Source organism: Macrobrachium rosenbergii, chromosome 13 (assembly GCF_040412425.1).
Source record: "Macrobrachium rosenbergii isolate ZJJX-2024 chromosome 13, ASM4041242v1, whole genome shotgun sequence".
In the NCBI taxonomy this organism is placed as follows: Eukaryota; Metazoa; Arthropoda; class Malacostraca; order Decapoda; family Palaemonidae; genus Macrobrachium; species Macrobrachium rosenbergii.
In genome coordinates, this window is record NC_089753.1 from 23,350,005 (window position 1) to 23,366,935 (window position 16,931).

Here is a 16,931-nt window from a genome sequence, read left to right on the forward strand (position 1 = left end):
ATGTCAGTAGCTTGAAAAAGTTTTGAATTTTCACTAGTCTCAATAGAGATTGCTGGCACCGAAAGTGCCTGAATATCCCCAAGTATGGAAAATATTTCTGAGCTTTAGTATCATTAATTTTATCAAGCCATGCCAAAGCCATCCACTTACACATGGTATCAGGTACAGGAATAATGAAGTGGGTAGGCTCACCACAAAATCAGTTTTTATCATCATCTTTTTTGTAGAGGCAGCAATTTCTTCTATGTGTTTTGATTACACCAAGCATTTTAGCATTCATGTGAGGCCACTCCAAGAGGTCTTTCTTGTATGTCTTTTTCATCACCTGTACGTAGTAGGATCCAAGCCAGCAAAAATCCATTGAAGTTCCTGTATCACGAAAGCATTTTTATTAATTTGAAAAACGCAGCAATGTTACTCAGTCCATACATTATTAAATTTCGTTTTTCATTATCCTGCTTACCATCATTGCAATAGTAGCAATCATAGTACTTTACTGTACACTTTTCTTCTAGCTGCAATAGGAAATCATTATTTGCTGGCAAGCACATCACTTCTATTTTTGCATTTTTGGAGCTAAGTTAGTGAATAAAAGGCTGTAAAGGAACATTTCCCAAAATAATCAAAACTTTTAAATTTTCTGAGGAAATGTTTTGCCTCTACTTAATAAATCCCTAAAATGGCATTTTTGTCAACACAACCACATCAGTTATATAAACCCAAATACTTGTGATCTGGAATGTCATACCTAACAGTCTTTAGTCTAACAGAAGGAAGAAGCATGGTAGTCTCAAGTAGCATGCACCACTTGGATCCTCAAGTATTCATTAATCACCTTCCCACTTTTTGTTTATCTGCAGCATGGATAACAGCTCTGTCCAGGATTGTCCTGCTTGTTTCATGTCTGCAGGATTGCCATTTTCCAGCATTATTTTAACCATTTGTCATTTGCTAATACATATCATTTTCTACACTAGGAGTTACTGTCAGGTGCCAGTGTATATGTTTTCTATGGAGGCTTTGTAGTAGTAGCTAGTTGAGTAATGTATATTCGGTCATTTATCCTTAGAATTACTGTATGCCTTTTTTCATTTGTTGGTGATATTCATTTGACTTTTTCAGGGTTTTTTGTTTATATTTAGTTTTTACTAGCTTTGGTGTTGATTTCCTTGGGGTGAGTGCTTGCTAATCAGTGCTCAGTTTTAAGTTTTTACTGTATTGTGAATGAAGTGCAAATTTACTCCTCACCATATTTCATATATTTTTGGCAACTTTTAGTAATTTTTGTTACTTTTTGTTTTGTATTTCTCTAGGATTTCATTTCTAGTCATGATCCAGGCAGAGGTCCAAAGCAGTCCACTATGGGGGATTCTGGAGGAATCATGTGCTTTTCTTGAAACTTCTTCATTGGAGGGGATACCTTCAGGTTGGTGACCACTTGAGCCACTCCAAGTCTTCTTCATCCAGGTATAAATGCCTCTGTTGGTAGGGCATTGAACACAACAAGAGAATGGCCTTTAATATCTTCCTTTACAATAGTGCAGCAATAGTTTCTCCCATTTCAAGTGGAATAGCAGCATGAAGTTGACACTGAACACCTACCTTGACAGCAATCAGCCTAATGACTGCCCCAAAATGGACACTTCATGCAAATGCCTGATTAAGGATGTAACTGACCATGGCCACTTGAGTGCCAATAAGTGTCAGAAAACATCTCTTACTGTCGTGGGGCTCACCACAGAAAGCTACTCAGAAGCATGTACAACCAAGACACATCAGGGAGCATGATTTGACCTCTGGTTGCCTATCTGCACACCATGACACTGGCTAAGGAGGAGCAGATAGCCAGTTCATTTCTTCAAGGATAGGCTCAGGCTTAGGCGAAGAAGTCACTGCTTGCTATCTCTATTCCATTGTTGTTTAATAGATAATTCTTTGTGTCAGCAGCTTCTGCAAGGACAGAGATGGTAGATAATTCTTTGTGTCAGCAGCTTCTGCAAGGACAGAGATGGTAGATAATTCTTTGTGTCAGCAGCTTCTGCAAGGACAGAGATGGTAGATAATTCTTTGTGTCAGCAGCTTCTGCAAGGACAGAGATGGGCAAAGAGGCAATGCTTATCATAACAAGAGAGTTCTATGATGTCTAAGACCCTGGGCAGGAATCCAACTACATTAGTCTACAATCAGTAATACAGTACTGAAGATACCTTACATGCTGGTGAAAGGACTCACTTTACAGGACAAAGGAACATATGGTGCTCTTCAAGTATTACTGAACAAGGTGAACCAGAAGTAACTATGTCTCTGTAGGATAAGCTTTCATTCTCAAAAGACCCCACACTTTTTGTTACTGCCTGCCTAAAGACTCCACAGGTGGTTCTGTGTACAAGGCTATTTGTTACAGGATCATCAACTTTCTTCTAAGGATGTGATAACAAACTAGTATCTAGCATCATTCACCCCTCTGTCACATTCTTGCCAATGGTGACCAATATGCTGACTGTTTTTTCTCTGAATTCTTTGCCATGGCCACTGGTATGAATGGGTATTGGGAACCAACAGTATGTTGCATGTGAAGGGAGCTAGACTGCTGAAGGAAGTCACCAAGGCCAGGAGAATGGTGCTGTTGCTTGGCTAGGATTACTTTTTCCACTGTAGGATGATAGTGTTCCTGCTGGCTAATGAGAAAATGAAGAAATAATATGCAGTGATGAAGCCTTGGATCTGCTGGATCCATTCCTGGTGACCATGGCTAATGAGCTTGCAGGCAAGATGACTTCTACAGCAAAACATTGATCTCCAACTTGGGCAGTGTCTATTTTCCTCATCCAGGTAACAGTCATTGTCAAACAGAAGAGTCAAAACCACTTTCAAAGTAAGTGGCAGAATATGCCCAGTATGCCTTCAAGACATCCTTATCCTTGTATCCTCCAATGAAGAAGCAGTAGTTGCCCTCTCAACTCAAGAAAGGCACACTGCCTACAGCTAAGAGCCCTGGTAAGGAGGGGAGAATGAGGTGAAGGTGACCTTATCCTAAAAACTGCGCTTCCTCCTGCGGTGGATTGTCTCCAAAATATTGTGGAATGCATGGAAGGAAATGGTAGTGGAACTGTGGGTGTTAGAAGTTGTCATAGTTAGTTACAGACATCCATTTCTAGAGACAAGCACCCGTTTAAGTCTTGGTTCCTGTGTTCCAGTCTGGATCACTGGTTGGTAATGGCAGCATATTTGTGACAAGATCTGGCCTAGTGCTAGTAAGTTTTAGCAGCACTTATGCTCCATATCAACGGCAAGAAGTTGACCTTAGTGCAACTAACTAGAGCTACATATTTGATTAAATATCGACAGAGATGCATTGGTGGTTTGCCTGACAGTGGACAGGATCAGGTCCTCTGTGATCCAGCAGTTTTGGCATAGTCTAGATCATTCAGATGATGTTCAAGTTTCCAGATTTGATACCTCATATTGCTGGAGAAGTTGGTTCCCCCACACCTGGAACAAGCAGCTAAAAAGATAAGGTGCAATGAAGTAAGTATATGTAACTGGGATTTAGCTGGCATCATGGTTACCTAGATCATCATGCAAACAGCAATTACAAGCATATCAGGCAAACGGTAAAAAGGATATACAGTAAAATGAAATATTTATTGTTTTAGTCTTAAAATACCTGAAAACTTTATTTTGCTGTAGAAATCTGGTTTCTGAAAAAAAAACTAAAATAATAGCATAAAAGATCAATCAAATTCTATCTCTAACTGTATTGAAACTTGAATTTATAGCAGAAGGTCAGCTTTGGCAGGTGTTCTGTTCATGTTATTGGCCAGTCTGAGGAAGGTTCCAGCCTGGAAAAGCTACTTAAGTAGCCACACAGATTCCATGGCAACCTCAAGATGCTACAGCTTCATTCAGATTATCTGATGAGATCTCAGGGTAGAGCATTTTTGGAGGAGTCAGCCATAGGTCTTATAGGATCCAATAGGAATATAATCAACCACTGTCTTAGCTATCTTGGACTCTTTGGGTACAGTATACATATACATACCCTCTGGGAATATTCAACTCAGACCACCCACCTAAATTATGATTCAGGCATATTTGTGATTGATGGAGCTGTGATGAAACAAACAGTTCTTCTAAAACAAAGATAGGTTTTTTCATATAAACCCATAATCATATACTACTGAGTTTTCCCCCAGCCCTACTGATCTCACAGTCTCATTTCCAGACCACACAAAAGAGCAGGAAAGGGGATTGATTAATACCTGTGGGTCCAAATGACACATGCTTCTTGATACTAGTACTGTACCATTCTTCTTTAGTCTGTTAGACAAAAGCCAGTTGAGTTGGAGATCTTTGAAACCATAAATGTGGGCATATATATAATTGATAAGTGTTAATGGAAAAACTAGTTTTTTCTTATAAAACACCTTAGTGTTTATGAAATGTCTCCAGTGACATATTCAATATAAAAAATAGACAATTTATGTTTTTTATGCATCTTGGGTAATTTGATTTTACAAAAACTGGCTTCAGATGGTGACTGCTGTCAGCATAAGCTTAAAATACAGTTAATAGTAATATGATCTTTCTTAATATTGTGACCATGAATACTCTGAATGGAATGCTTGAGTGTTGGGCAGGAGGTCCCCAGTGGTAATCTCCTCTTACTAGAATTGCATGCTGAATGAGCAGAAATCTCTGTTACTTATTCAAATTTATCAGTTTCTCCCTAAAAGGCTCATTTAGTGTGGTTAAAAATGGAATAACCAAACGAGGCCACAAAATGTGCAATTTAGTATCTTCATAATCCATTTAAAAGTTATGAACTGAATTAGAATGTTTGCTTGCTACAAAAGACTATAAAAATTTAGATCAATGTTAGATACTGAGTAAATAACATTTGTTCAAAACACTGTGTTGTACAGTCCTATAACAATGACGAGTGTTAATGTATTTAACAGGCAAATTAAAAATTATAAAGAAATGTATGAATTTTTTACCTGCTCTAAATTTAGGGTTAAGTATAAATTTCATATACAGTATGATGAACTGTAGTTTTTATATGAGTATTTAAGCATCCGCCATTATCTACAGGATCATCCTTCTACAGTGGAGGCTTACTCTCAAGACCATTCATTCAACGAGGATCAAACAGCAGCTAATAACAAGTGCCCCTATTGTACCCAAGTGTTCATTTCACCTTCACTCATGAAGCGTCACATACGTGTTCACACTGGTGAAAAACCTTTTGCCTGCCCTTACTGCCCTTTTCGCTCTGCTCAAAACTGTAACCTCAAGTCCCATCTTTTTGTGCATGCACAAGAAAAACGTTTCAGCTGTCCTATTTGTCAAAAAGCTTTTCTGAGAAAAGATCGCCTGAGAATGCATCTTCAAACACATACTGGTTAGCCATGGCTGGTACCAGGAACACAGCAAACTTCAGCAGGCAAACTATTGGAATCCAATATTTTATGGTCGATGGAGAACAAGTGTAACTTGTTTCGGTAAAATTAAAATATATTTTTTTGTATTTGTATTTTTTGTTAATCTTAGATAGTGTTTCTGTACAGTAGTTATTAGTTTTTTTCTGGGGTTGGCATGGGGACTTTGGAATTCAGTCATATGTACAACGGGGAGAGAAATTTACTGTAATATGTCCTGTGTTTCAGTTCATAAGATATAACAGACATTACAAGACCAGTATACTGTATAACTTAATAGCCCCTCGTGGAAAGTCTGAGATTTATATTTGTTTTTATTTATTTATTTCATCTTAGCCCAATCAATCATACCATGCCTTATATTGTGGTTGCAATGTTCCTAGGATCACCAAACTTTCATGTGTCAGACAAAAGCAGTTAGTCTTACCATGTATGCCAGCTCTTGGCCCTCATGTATGTACAGTACAGCATTAACTAATAACCTCACTTTTTATTGTCCAGCAGTACTGTCATCAGCTCTGCCATAATTCTCAAGGCATTTTTGTCCAGCTTATTTGACAGTGCTGGTTACCAAGCTTTTTCCCATTAGAAAATATGTTACTTCAACCCTTTCCACTTTTTGTGCTTGTGTAAGTGATATAAGTCCAAAAAAATGCTGCAAACCGGAACATCATAATAATAATAAGAATAAATGGCGCTTACGGCACCGTAAGCCAAGTGCCATAAAGTCGGAACGCTGTAACCTGGCAGTGTACTGTAGTTACCTTTTTCAGTATTTTGAGAATGTAGCTTTTTTGCTGTGTGCTTCATTCCAGCTTTTTCTTGAGGTGTTTTGTGCATAATTAGTGCTCTGGAGTCAGTTTCCATTTGCTTCAATCACTCTTTTCCCTTCTTGTTTCTTTATTACTGTACTGTGTTCCTCATTCACTTTTTATACTTTTGACAACAAGTTTTTGTAAAACAATGTATTCTATATTTTGCCCTTAGTTTTTTTTTTATTATAAACTTGGTACCCAAGCATTTACCTTTTATATTTTTGTGGTACTATTCTTGTAGGTTTTACATCACTATGGCATTCATTTAAATGTGTAAAATTAACTGAAATTATCCATGAATGAAGTAGATGTAAAGTTAATGTGATTTTCCAGAAAATAATGGGGTGCTACAAGGAAATGTTATTTCACCCTCGCTGTTTGCCTTCTTATAGATTTTATAATGAAAAAAGTGGCTGATGATGGAAGAGAAGTATCAGAATAAAGTAGCAATAGAAACATGACAGTCTTAAGGCAAAATTATCTTGAGCATTGCATATATTGCTGTCAGTAAATTTCCAACTTATCTACAACAGTGAATACATCAAGCAGTCCCTGGTTTATGGTGGGTGTTCTGTTCTCGGCGGTGTGCCATAACCCGAAAAACGCTGTAAACTGGAACATCATAATAATAATGGGAATAAATGGCACTTATGGTGCCGTAAGTGAACCAGGTATGGCAACGTAAAATCAGGTTAACGGTGCTCTGAGCCAAGCACCGTAAAGTCAGAATACCACAACCCGGGGACTGCCTATTCAACTTACCTGCTGACCATCTGGATGTATCTTTAGAATGCACAGCTGCTGCTGTTGATGTCCAGGCTACTTCCTGTGAATGGATCAATCCTTTCTACAGAAACACTGACATTGGTTATCCTCTTCACAGTGAAGGTTACCTACACAGGGGATGCTCCTTCTTGCCCACTGGTTCGGATGTTTTATCTTATCGAAGAACATTAATGGTCTTACAGAATGAAGTTTCTATTTAATATCATCAACAAGGATTGAGGTTTGGTTTCCCAAGGTGAGAGCCTCTACTCCCTTAGTCAGGAGTGACTCCAGCATTAATGAACCATCCATGTGTGTTCTTACCAACTAATCATGAACGTGGGTTCATTGACACCACATGCACATCAAATCAGTATAATCTGCATTTATACTCAACTATAGTGGTGTCAATATTTTACACGGCTGGAATACCTTCTTAAGTACAGTAGTCCTTTTCACTGAGTGCAGCCTGCATATCAGACTCTTTGTCATTTGAATCAGATTTTTCTTTTATATTCTAAAACATTTTGGAATGTGGTTATTGACAAAGAAGCAGATTTATTTTATCTATAGGACCAAAGGTTATCATATTTGTTCCCGCAGTTCAAACTGTCTCCGATCAGGTGGTGCATGTTTCAGATTGGGTGAAGTGGGACTTGGTAACATATAGCTCCATGTAACTACCTTGTTATGATTTATCCTTTCACATCCCCAGAACTAGCAGTAGACAGTGGCTCTACCAGAGCTTTACTTGACTGTAACCTCAGGATATATTTTCAGTACCTTCATAATGGAAGAACTCCAATCACCTACTTAAGTAGCTTGAGTTGAGACTGTCTAGGTCCCTAAAACTATCCATTTGGCTCTTAGCATTTTACTGTACAGCAGTTCTAAGAGTGATTGCTTAACTTGTCAATATTGACATGCTTTTGGACTCAGGGTGACAAGAATTTTAGGATTTCATGTAAACTGGCACATGTCAACTTCAGATGGAGCAGAAGCATTCAAAGGACTGGCACAATTTGTTGGCTTACAATCTGAGCTATGAATCAGGTTTTACAGCTGAACTGGTTGCTGGCCTCAGTGACCCACATCCCTTTTGACATCTATTGGGCATGCTATGAGTAGATGATAACAGGACAAGCCCCAATCACAATTGAACTCAATTGTTCCTGCCAGCTAGTTTTTCACCTGCTGGGCTTATTCAAGCAGGCACTTGGGGATGATTATACAAATGCCTCCCCTAGTCAAAGCAAGAATGATTGTTGGGGTCACTGTTTTGGTAGGAGCCAGTTTCTGGAGTCTCTTCTGCCTCAGAAGTAGTTTCTCAAGTAGCCATGATGGTTGCTTTACTAAATGACATGATTGATTTGGTTTAAATGAAATTTAAGCTGCCACCTATTTTCTAGCTTCCTTCTTATAGCTTGGTCAGCAAGATTCCTGTGATGTTTGGGAATCTTTTTATCTAGCTGACCCTCTCAACATTTGTTCTTTCTTTTAGTAAGATGGTTAATTTGCCAGAGTTGATTGTCATCTAGTGGCGTGGCTCTGACTTAATCATGATCAACACACTAGTTCATCCTGCCTCTTATAGCTTGGTCAGCAAGATTCCCATGATGTTCGTGAATCTTTTTATCTAGTTGGCCCTCTCAACATTTGTTCTTTCTTTTGGTAAGATGGTTAACCCTCTAACGCCGAGCCTCTATTTACAAAAGTGTCTGTAGGTAATGCTGGCGGTTAGTTCGAGTTAGCCTTGAAGCGGAAGTTTTTAAAAAATTCACAGCATGCTTAGTTTTAAGATTAACAGTTCATTTTGGCTCCTTTTTTGTCATTGCCTGAAGTTTAGTATGCAACCATCAGAAATGAAAAAATATCATTATCATATAAATATTGAAGTATATGACAGCATGCAAAAAATTTTTCACATATAATTGTATACAAATCGCACTGTGAGCAAAACGGTTAAAGCTAACGGGTTATTTTTTTTTCTTTGTATTGTACACTAAATTGCGACGATTTTGGTATATAACAAATTGTAAAATGATCAAAGCAACACAGAGAAAATATTATCACAAATGATGCATGAATTCGTAAGCAGCGGACATAAAAAAGTTTTTCAAAAATTCACCATAAATCGAAATATTGTGTTAGAGACTTCCCGTTTGTTGAAAAATGAAGCTAATTGATTGAATATTACTAGATTGTAAGTTTTAGCTTACAATTGCAGTTTTCAACCATTTACGGTCGAGTTAAAGTTGACGAAGGTAGAATTTTTCTATTTATCGTGATTTATATGAAAATATTTCAAAACTGATAAGCTACAACCATGAGTTATTTTTGTTGTATTCTACATGAAATTGCACACATTTTCATATATAAAACTTTATGTAACGACTAATATAAACGGTGCAAACATTACGACAACGTGAATTTCTAAGATGTTCGGCCGAGTTACTGCGCGGACATAAGGAAAAAGTTTTTTCAAAAATTCACCATAAATCGAAATATTTTGCTAGAGACTTCCAATTTATTGGAAAATGAAGGTAAATGATTGAATATTACTAGAATGTAACAGTTTTAGCTTACAATTGCGTTTTTCGACCATTTCAGTCGAGTTAAAGTTGACTGAAGGTTGAAATTTTGGCAGTTATCGTGATTTATGTGAAAATATTTCAAAACTGATAACAGCTACAACCATGAATTATTTCCTGTTGTATTCTACATGAAATTGCGCACATTTTCATATATAAAAGTTTATGTAACGACTAATGTAAAACGGTGCAAACATTACGACAACGTGACGAAAGAATTTCTGAGATGTTCAGCCGAGTTACCACATGCCGACGTAAGGAAAAAGTTTTTTTTTTTAAATTCACCATAAATCGAAATATTGTGCTAGAGACTTCCAGTTTGTTGCAAAATGAAGGTAAATAATTGAATATTACTAGAATGTAAATAATTTTTAGCTTATAAGTTTTGCGTACGTTTTCAACCATTTTGGTCGAGTTAAAGTTGACCCGAAGGTTGAAATTTTGGCAGTTATCGTGATTTATATGAAAAATATTTCCAAAACTGATAAAAGCTACAACCATGAGTTATTTTCTGTTGTATTGTACATGAAATTGCGCACATTTCCATATAAAACTTTATGTAACGACTAATATAAAACGGTGCAAACATTACGACAAAGTGATGAAAGAATTTCTGGTGCGGACGTAAGGAAAAAGTTTTTTTTCAAAAATTCACCATAAATCGAAATATTGTGCTAGAGACTTCAAATTTGTTGCAAAATGAAGGTAAATGATTGAATATTACTAGAATGTAACAGTTTTAGCTTACAATTGCATTTGTTTACCATTTCGGTCGAGTCAAAGTTGACCGAAGGCTGAAATTTTGGCAGTTATCGAGATTTATATGAGAATATTTCCAAACTGATAAAAGCTACAACCAAGGGTTGTTTTTTGTTGTATTTTACATGAAATTGTGCACATTTTCATATATAAAACCTTATGTAACGGCTAATATAAAATGGTGCCAAAATTACGACAAAATGACGAAAGAATTTCTGAAATTTTTGGCCGAGTTACTTGCGGGCGTAAGAAAAATTTTTCAAAAAATTCACCATAAATCGAAATATTGTGCTAGAGACTTCCAATTTGTTGCAAAATGAAGGTAAATGATTGAATATTACTAGAATATAACAGTTTTAGCTTACAATTGCGTTTTTCGACCATTTCGTTGAGTCAAATTCGACCGAAGGTTGAAATTTTTGTAGTCGACGTGCGTACGTCCACTCGACGCAACAGACAATTTTAGTCGACGTATGATACGTCCATTCGGCGTTTAAGGGTTAATTTGCCAGAGTTCACTGTCATCTAGTGGCTCAGACTTAATCATGATCAACACACTAGTTCATCCTGCCTAAAGGCTACACTGATGAGCCTTAATCCAATCTTTTTCTGACTGGAGTATAATCATCACTTGATTTCTGACTCCTTTCTGTCACCTAGTACACTACTGAACCATGCAGTATCTTGGCCTCTCACATAAATGCTTACAATTAATGGGGTTGTAATGAAACCAATTGTTTATAAAACTAAAGTTTTCTCATACAAAACTCATGAATCTTTTCAAGAACGACCTCTTCCCAGCCACACAGATCTCGCTGCCTCCCATGCAGTTTCCAAGAAAAGTGTGGTCACTCATCAATACATACCAGAGGTGGCTAGAATCCCTTCTTCCTCTGTCAGACAGACAAAACTCCAGTGATCATGGGAACACTGCAACCATAATAATAGGCATTCTGTATACTGTACTGAATATGAATAATAGCTTTGTATGAAAAAACTTTTATTCATACAGTATAATACAAACAGCATTTTTCACTTTAATCTTAAGTCACTTTTTTCATAGATTAGTAATCTAAAAAATTTTCTCAAAAAATTTATATCTCCTGTTTAAATGATATCTAATGGTATCAGATATTGCAGAACAACTTTTGTGTTTGTAAGAAACTACATTTACATGAATCGTAAATTTCCCTATGCATTTGACATTTTGATTGGCATTCTGTCTCTGAATCATATTTGACCCTATTGTGAAGTGAATTTTATGTAAGCAATAATAAATATGGATTTGAACATATACTTCTAGTATTCATTAAGATGTGATGCTTCCCTCTCATTGATGAAGAAAATGGTTTAGACTCCATCAGTAAATGAGTACAAAGTCTGCACAACAGAATGGGGCCAGATCTACAATGGAACGATAAAGTACAATGGATGTATATTTCACTCTGTACACATGTCTTCAGGTTTCCATCTGTGCAAATTCAACAGGCAATTTTGCCATTTTCTCTATCCATTGTATTTATCATAAGCCTCAGTAATATACAGTACATTACTGTTAAGACACTATTGGTTCTCATAAGATCATATACTTTCCAGTGGAAAGCATAGCCACAAGGTCATCTTTAGGAGCATAACTAACTGCAAAAAGGGGATTACTGTAGTCACAAATAAGGTCACCAAGAATTTCTGGAAACTACTTCGAACAGTTTTTATACAATTTTGAAATACCAGTAGAACAATAATAAAAAAACAGAAGTCAGTAGAACAATAGCATGGTCAATGATCAGATGAGTAGCATGACCTGGCAGTCAGAAGGCCATGTTGGTTGAAGTACACAAGGCTGCCCATCTGGATGGACAATGGAATGGTACTAGGGTATGGTTGGGAAAAGTAGAATCACAAGATCATTTACTGTTAAAAGGTGGACTCCTAAGAGGAGACAGGAGCTAACAATTTGATATTCTGCAATCATTACAAAATGGGCTGATAATGTTTAACTAAGAGAGGGAATAATATCAAGTCATAATAAATACAGGGAGAGCAGTGCCCATAGAATATATTCAGCATGAACAGTATATTCTGCATGGAAAAAGATAGAAAATTCCAGTTCAAACCAGTAAAGGTAACTAAACATAGCTGATACTTTAACTGATAAGAAAATTTTAAAAATGAAGTTAGAGCAATAGAAACTGCAATGCAATCTGAAGATGAAGGTAGCATATTTACAGTTTTCAATCCATGGATGAAACACTTTCGCTTCAAAGAATATAGTAAAACAACAAAAAAAAGTACTTCAGCTGTAAATTAATATTAAAAAGTGTAATATTTAGTCTACTAACTCCCTTTTTTAAAAAATTTAGCACTACACTTAACACTTGCATAATGTTCATAATCTTGCTGCTGACACCATGAAATTAGAAGGGTAGTTGTAGCATTCAACAAGGAGCTTAAATTTTCTTGAGGCTAGGAGTCACATGCTCTATTAATGACAGTAACCAGGATAAGAACAGTATATACCGACCGTTCTTTCCCCTCCCCTGGAAGGGGCTTATAGGGATTATGAGGCTCATCCATCCTTCGAATGGATACCTGTCAATGCTAGCCAGGTTAGTTAACAATACATTATCTTGTAATGCAGTCCACTGATCTGTTCCTCAGACACAAAGAGTTGCCATGGACTGATTTAACTTTTTAATGATATTTTCATACTGAAGGTACATGATATCCATAAGGTGTACAGTAGTCAGTCATAAGCTGAGGATACCAAGTCATGGAAGGGACACTTGCTATGTTGCTGTTTTCAGGTTAAAATTCTAAAGAGAGAGAGAGAGAGAGAGAGAGAGAGAGAGAGAGAGAGAGAAATCTGTTCAGAAAGTCCTTGAGTGGTGGTGCTGTGAACTTAATTTTTAGTCTGAAATATGATGGGAATGAAACCTGTATTTCCTATTGCTGTACTTAGAAAGGGGAAATTACATGACATGGCTAGAATAGGAATCTGATGAGGTAACACTACATCCCAAATGAGAACCATGGCATAAGGAAACTGTAGAAGCATTAGTGAAAAGAAGCAATAGTGATGAAACCTTGAATGCGGGAGGATGCTTACATGGAAGATGAGAAGTTGAGGGAACAGGAGCAACAGCTGCCACACATGACTGAAAAGGGAAACAAGAAGAAATCGTAACCTTTATGGCTTGGAAATGATACTTCATTTCTTTTGCAAAATGAGGTAAACTGGAATGAAGGGGGAAGGGGGTAGTAAGGGAGACAGAAGGCAAAGAAGTAGCCTTTAAAAGAATTTCTCCTTTCAAAGGCTTGATCTTGAGATTGTGGCCAAGACTTGCCACCATGGCAGTGGAAGCTTTGCTGCAAAAAGAGTATATGTTACATTACTTTGGCAGTGTGGATGGATGAAGTTAGGGACAGCCTAATTACTGGGACCCTAGAGTCAATCAGCATTCAGATCAATATTCAATTAATTTTTTTGTACGACCAACCAAGGAGCCCTGGCCCTAAACTGTGACCTGGCTTAACAAAACTGACAAGTAAAGTTAGTTGGTGGATTTTGTCAGAAATATTAAAACTGTCCATTTTATTTTGTCAGTACGCATAAAATTATATCACAAATGAATCTTGATAGGCAACAATGAGGTTACCTAATCATGAAAGGCATACTGAGAGAGAATATCAACACAAGCAAATCCAGTAATTAATTAGTAAGGTAGGTGATATGCATTTGGGTTTTAAGTCTCCTGAGGGTATCTCCCTACTACCAAGCATTTAGGTTTTAAGCCTCTTGAGGGTATCTCCCACTACCTAGAGCACCTTGTAGGGGGCAGCACCATCAGTGCACCTCACATGGTACACTGTAGGCATTACAAAAGAGTGTGTGCAATATTCCTTCAGGCCCTAACTGCACCCCTGCCTCCTTGCTTTTAATCTTCTTGTTCAACTTTTCTAACTGTTACTTCGTACTGCAATTGTGAGGTTTTCTTGCTGGTCCACCTTGAGATCCTTGTACTTCATTCCTTAATTTTCTGGATCTCTTTATCTTGTTGTCCAACCACTCCAACTCCTCCTTTTCACTCTCTTTAGTACTGAATGGCCAAAAGTGCCTCATTGCTTGGCTTGACTGTCTGAATTTCATAAAATCAAATCACCTACCTGTAATGGCAAGATCATTATCATATTTTTACAACATGTTCCTGGTATTGTACTCTTTAAGGGTGCTTATCCCATTTTAAAACATAAAAGACTACCTAAGGCAGTGGTTTGTATATACAAAATAGAATTTATTTTACGAATTATTGTACTCTTGTACTTTTTTTTTTTTATGAAGGTTACCAAATATTATTCTCTGAAGTTCTGGAAGAGTATACTGTACAGTGTATGTATTTATATTGGTTAGTGCTGGGATGAGAAAAGGGCATTCAGCATTTTAATGTTCAATACTAGGTCTAGTTAATAAGATTCCATCCCAATTTTTCCAGTACAGTATGTGTATGAATATATGTACTGTGTTGTAAATTGTACATAATGTGGAAGATTAAGTAAAAAAAAGTCTTAGTGAGTATAGTTGGAGCTAAACTATTGCTAATTTTTAAAATGGAATGATGTTTCCTACAGATGACTGGAGGTAGTAGCACTCAAGTGTGCAGTAATGTTAACACCCTCAAGACACTTCATAATCCACCTCACAAAACACCAACAATGATGGAAACTACTTCAGGCTACTCGAACAGCAAAGGCTTTGCAGCCAAGATTCATCAGAGTCTGTCCTGTTTTTACACCCCACCAAAGCAAGATATTAATCTGCTTCCTCACAATACCAGTAGAAACTTCGTCACACCAAAGAAAATGTTTCCTTGTCCTTATTGTTCTTATAGCACAGACATCAAAGGCAATCTGAAGGTTCACATAAGGTCACACACTGGAGAGAAACCTTATGCATGTCCCCACTGTTCATATCGGGCTTCCCACCAAAGCAATTTGAAGATACACATCAGATCTCACAACGCAGAAAGGGAGAACTTGTGGGAGATTCTGCAAAACAGGCGATAAAGTGTTCCTAAAATGTGTCTTTTCTGCCTTCTTGACAAACCATTGTTCCTATCTGAGTGAGTGATTCATATGACAATACTGTTATGAACAGTGTTGGATACTACTGTATTCATATTGATTGCCTATAAAAGTAGTGTTCAGGTATGATCTACTGTATTTATTGTTATTTGCTTGTAGCCTGTAGTATGTGATCTGGAAACAGTCAGGTAGCTTTTCTTAAGAACCATATGTCATATTTTGAACTAATGAGATACGCTCAATAAAGAAAAGGAGTATTTTACCATGCCATTCCAAATTCTATCAGCATGAATGTATATTCCATCTGCTGGTTGTGAAGATTGTTGTGAGCAAGCATAAACCAGGTTACTCATAATTTAAGAAAAGAAAAGATATATAATAAAATGTTACAGCAACACTCTCCATTATTTGTGGGAACTTCCAGGCAAAAACTGCAGTGTTATGGTCAATACTTCCTTAAACTGACCAGAGGGATATAAAAGTGTGCACTTAATGCTGTTAATTTTCATGACCTGAGTAATGGTTCTTTGTCTTAGCTATCCTTGTAACTGGTATTTCTCTTGTGCACTCATTTTGACTGTGTTGTGATAATCACTGAAGCATACAGAATAACTATATATCTTGTGTAGACAAAAATCCTTTATTATTTTGTTAACTGTTTTATAGTTTTATTTAAAGTTTTATGCCAGTCTTGATTAAAGAATGTAAATTTTTTATACAGTTTTATGATTTTATATTTTATTCTTTCTTTAATTTTTCCTTAAAGAGAGTTTATTTATGGAATTTGGTGACAGCAACAGTCCACTCTGATCTAGCTGCAACAACTCTCTCTGATAACTGACACACATACTGTATCTTGAACTGCCAGTGTCAGTTAGTGCAAGTTCTACCGATTATAAAATTTTTAAAATAAAAAGCAACCTGTGGGTTAGATAACTGTGTTCCCTAATCTAGACCAAGCATGAATGAAAACAAGAAGAAATGGAGTTTTTTCACACTGGGAAAACATAAAAGACAGGAAGAAATAGTCCATATTGAAAAACCCTGATAAAGTGATCATCTCAACAATTAGAACATCCAACTGACAAGCACTGTTAGAATAGTATTCTGTACTGACAATGTAAGAATCCATAGTACAAAATTTTAAATAGAGGAAACTTTCTCAATTTTCTCACCAATGCCAAAGAAGTTTATCAGTTGTCCTTCTCCCAAGATCTTCACCCTTAGTAGTCCTCATGAACCCTTCCTCCTCATATGACTTGGGGAATAGCCTCTCTCCTTCTCACTTCACAGCTGTAAAATGTAAAAAAGTAAAAGTGTAGACATAAGCCAAGGGGATGTACTATACATACATATGAATAATGACCACACGCATGTGTAATGAGAGGCCATCACTCAGTTTCAGTTGTGAATGATTTAAATAATAACATAGCCCCTAAAGAGAATCTTTGACTAGGGAAAACTCAGTCACTACACAACCA

General features: G+C 36.8%; 1 protein-coding gene and 1 long non-coding RNA gene across 9 annotated transcripts in view; one reads left to right on the forward strand and one right to left on the reverse strand.

Moving 5' to 3' along the window:
• LOC136845024 (longitudinals lacking protein, isoforms H/M/V-like) overlaps positions 1-16,931 on the forward strand; it is a 345,912-nt gene that overhangs the window by 323,025 nt on the left and 5,956 nt on the right. Inside the window, exon 6 of one of the 3 annotated variants that reach the window (XM_067114707.1) lies at positions 14,998-16,632. The exons of 1 other annotated variant lie outside the window; for it this stretch is intronic. In XM_067114707.1, the coding sequence (XP_066970808.1) occupies positions 14,998-15,432 (435 nt within the window). In that variant the 3' untranslated portion in view covers positions 15,433-16,632. Of the gene's footprint in view, positions 1-5,094; positions 8,798-14,997; positions 16,633-16,931 lie in introns of those variants that run through there. One more of the 3 variants, XM_067114709.1, reaches the window with a different exon arrangement.
• The window catches only part of LOC136845025 (uncharacterized), a 356,972-nt gene that overhangs the window by 31,133 nt on the left and 308,908 nt on the right, over positions 1-16,931 (reverse strand). For 4 of the 6 annotated variants that reach the window (XR_010855048.1, XR_010855044.1, XR_010855049.1 and 1 more), the window contains 2 exons: positions 16,626-16,743; positions 13,478-13,526 (listed from right to left, as the gene is read on the reverse strand). This is a non-coding gene — a long non-coding RNA (uncharacterized lncRNA). The remainder of the gene's footprint in view (positions 1-13,477; positions 13,527-16,625; positions 16,744-16,931) is intronic. The other 2 variants (XR_010855046.1, XR_010855047.1) reach the window with 1 other exon arrangement.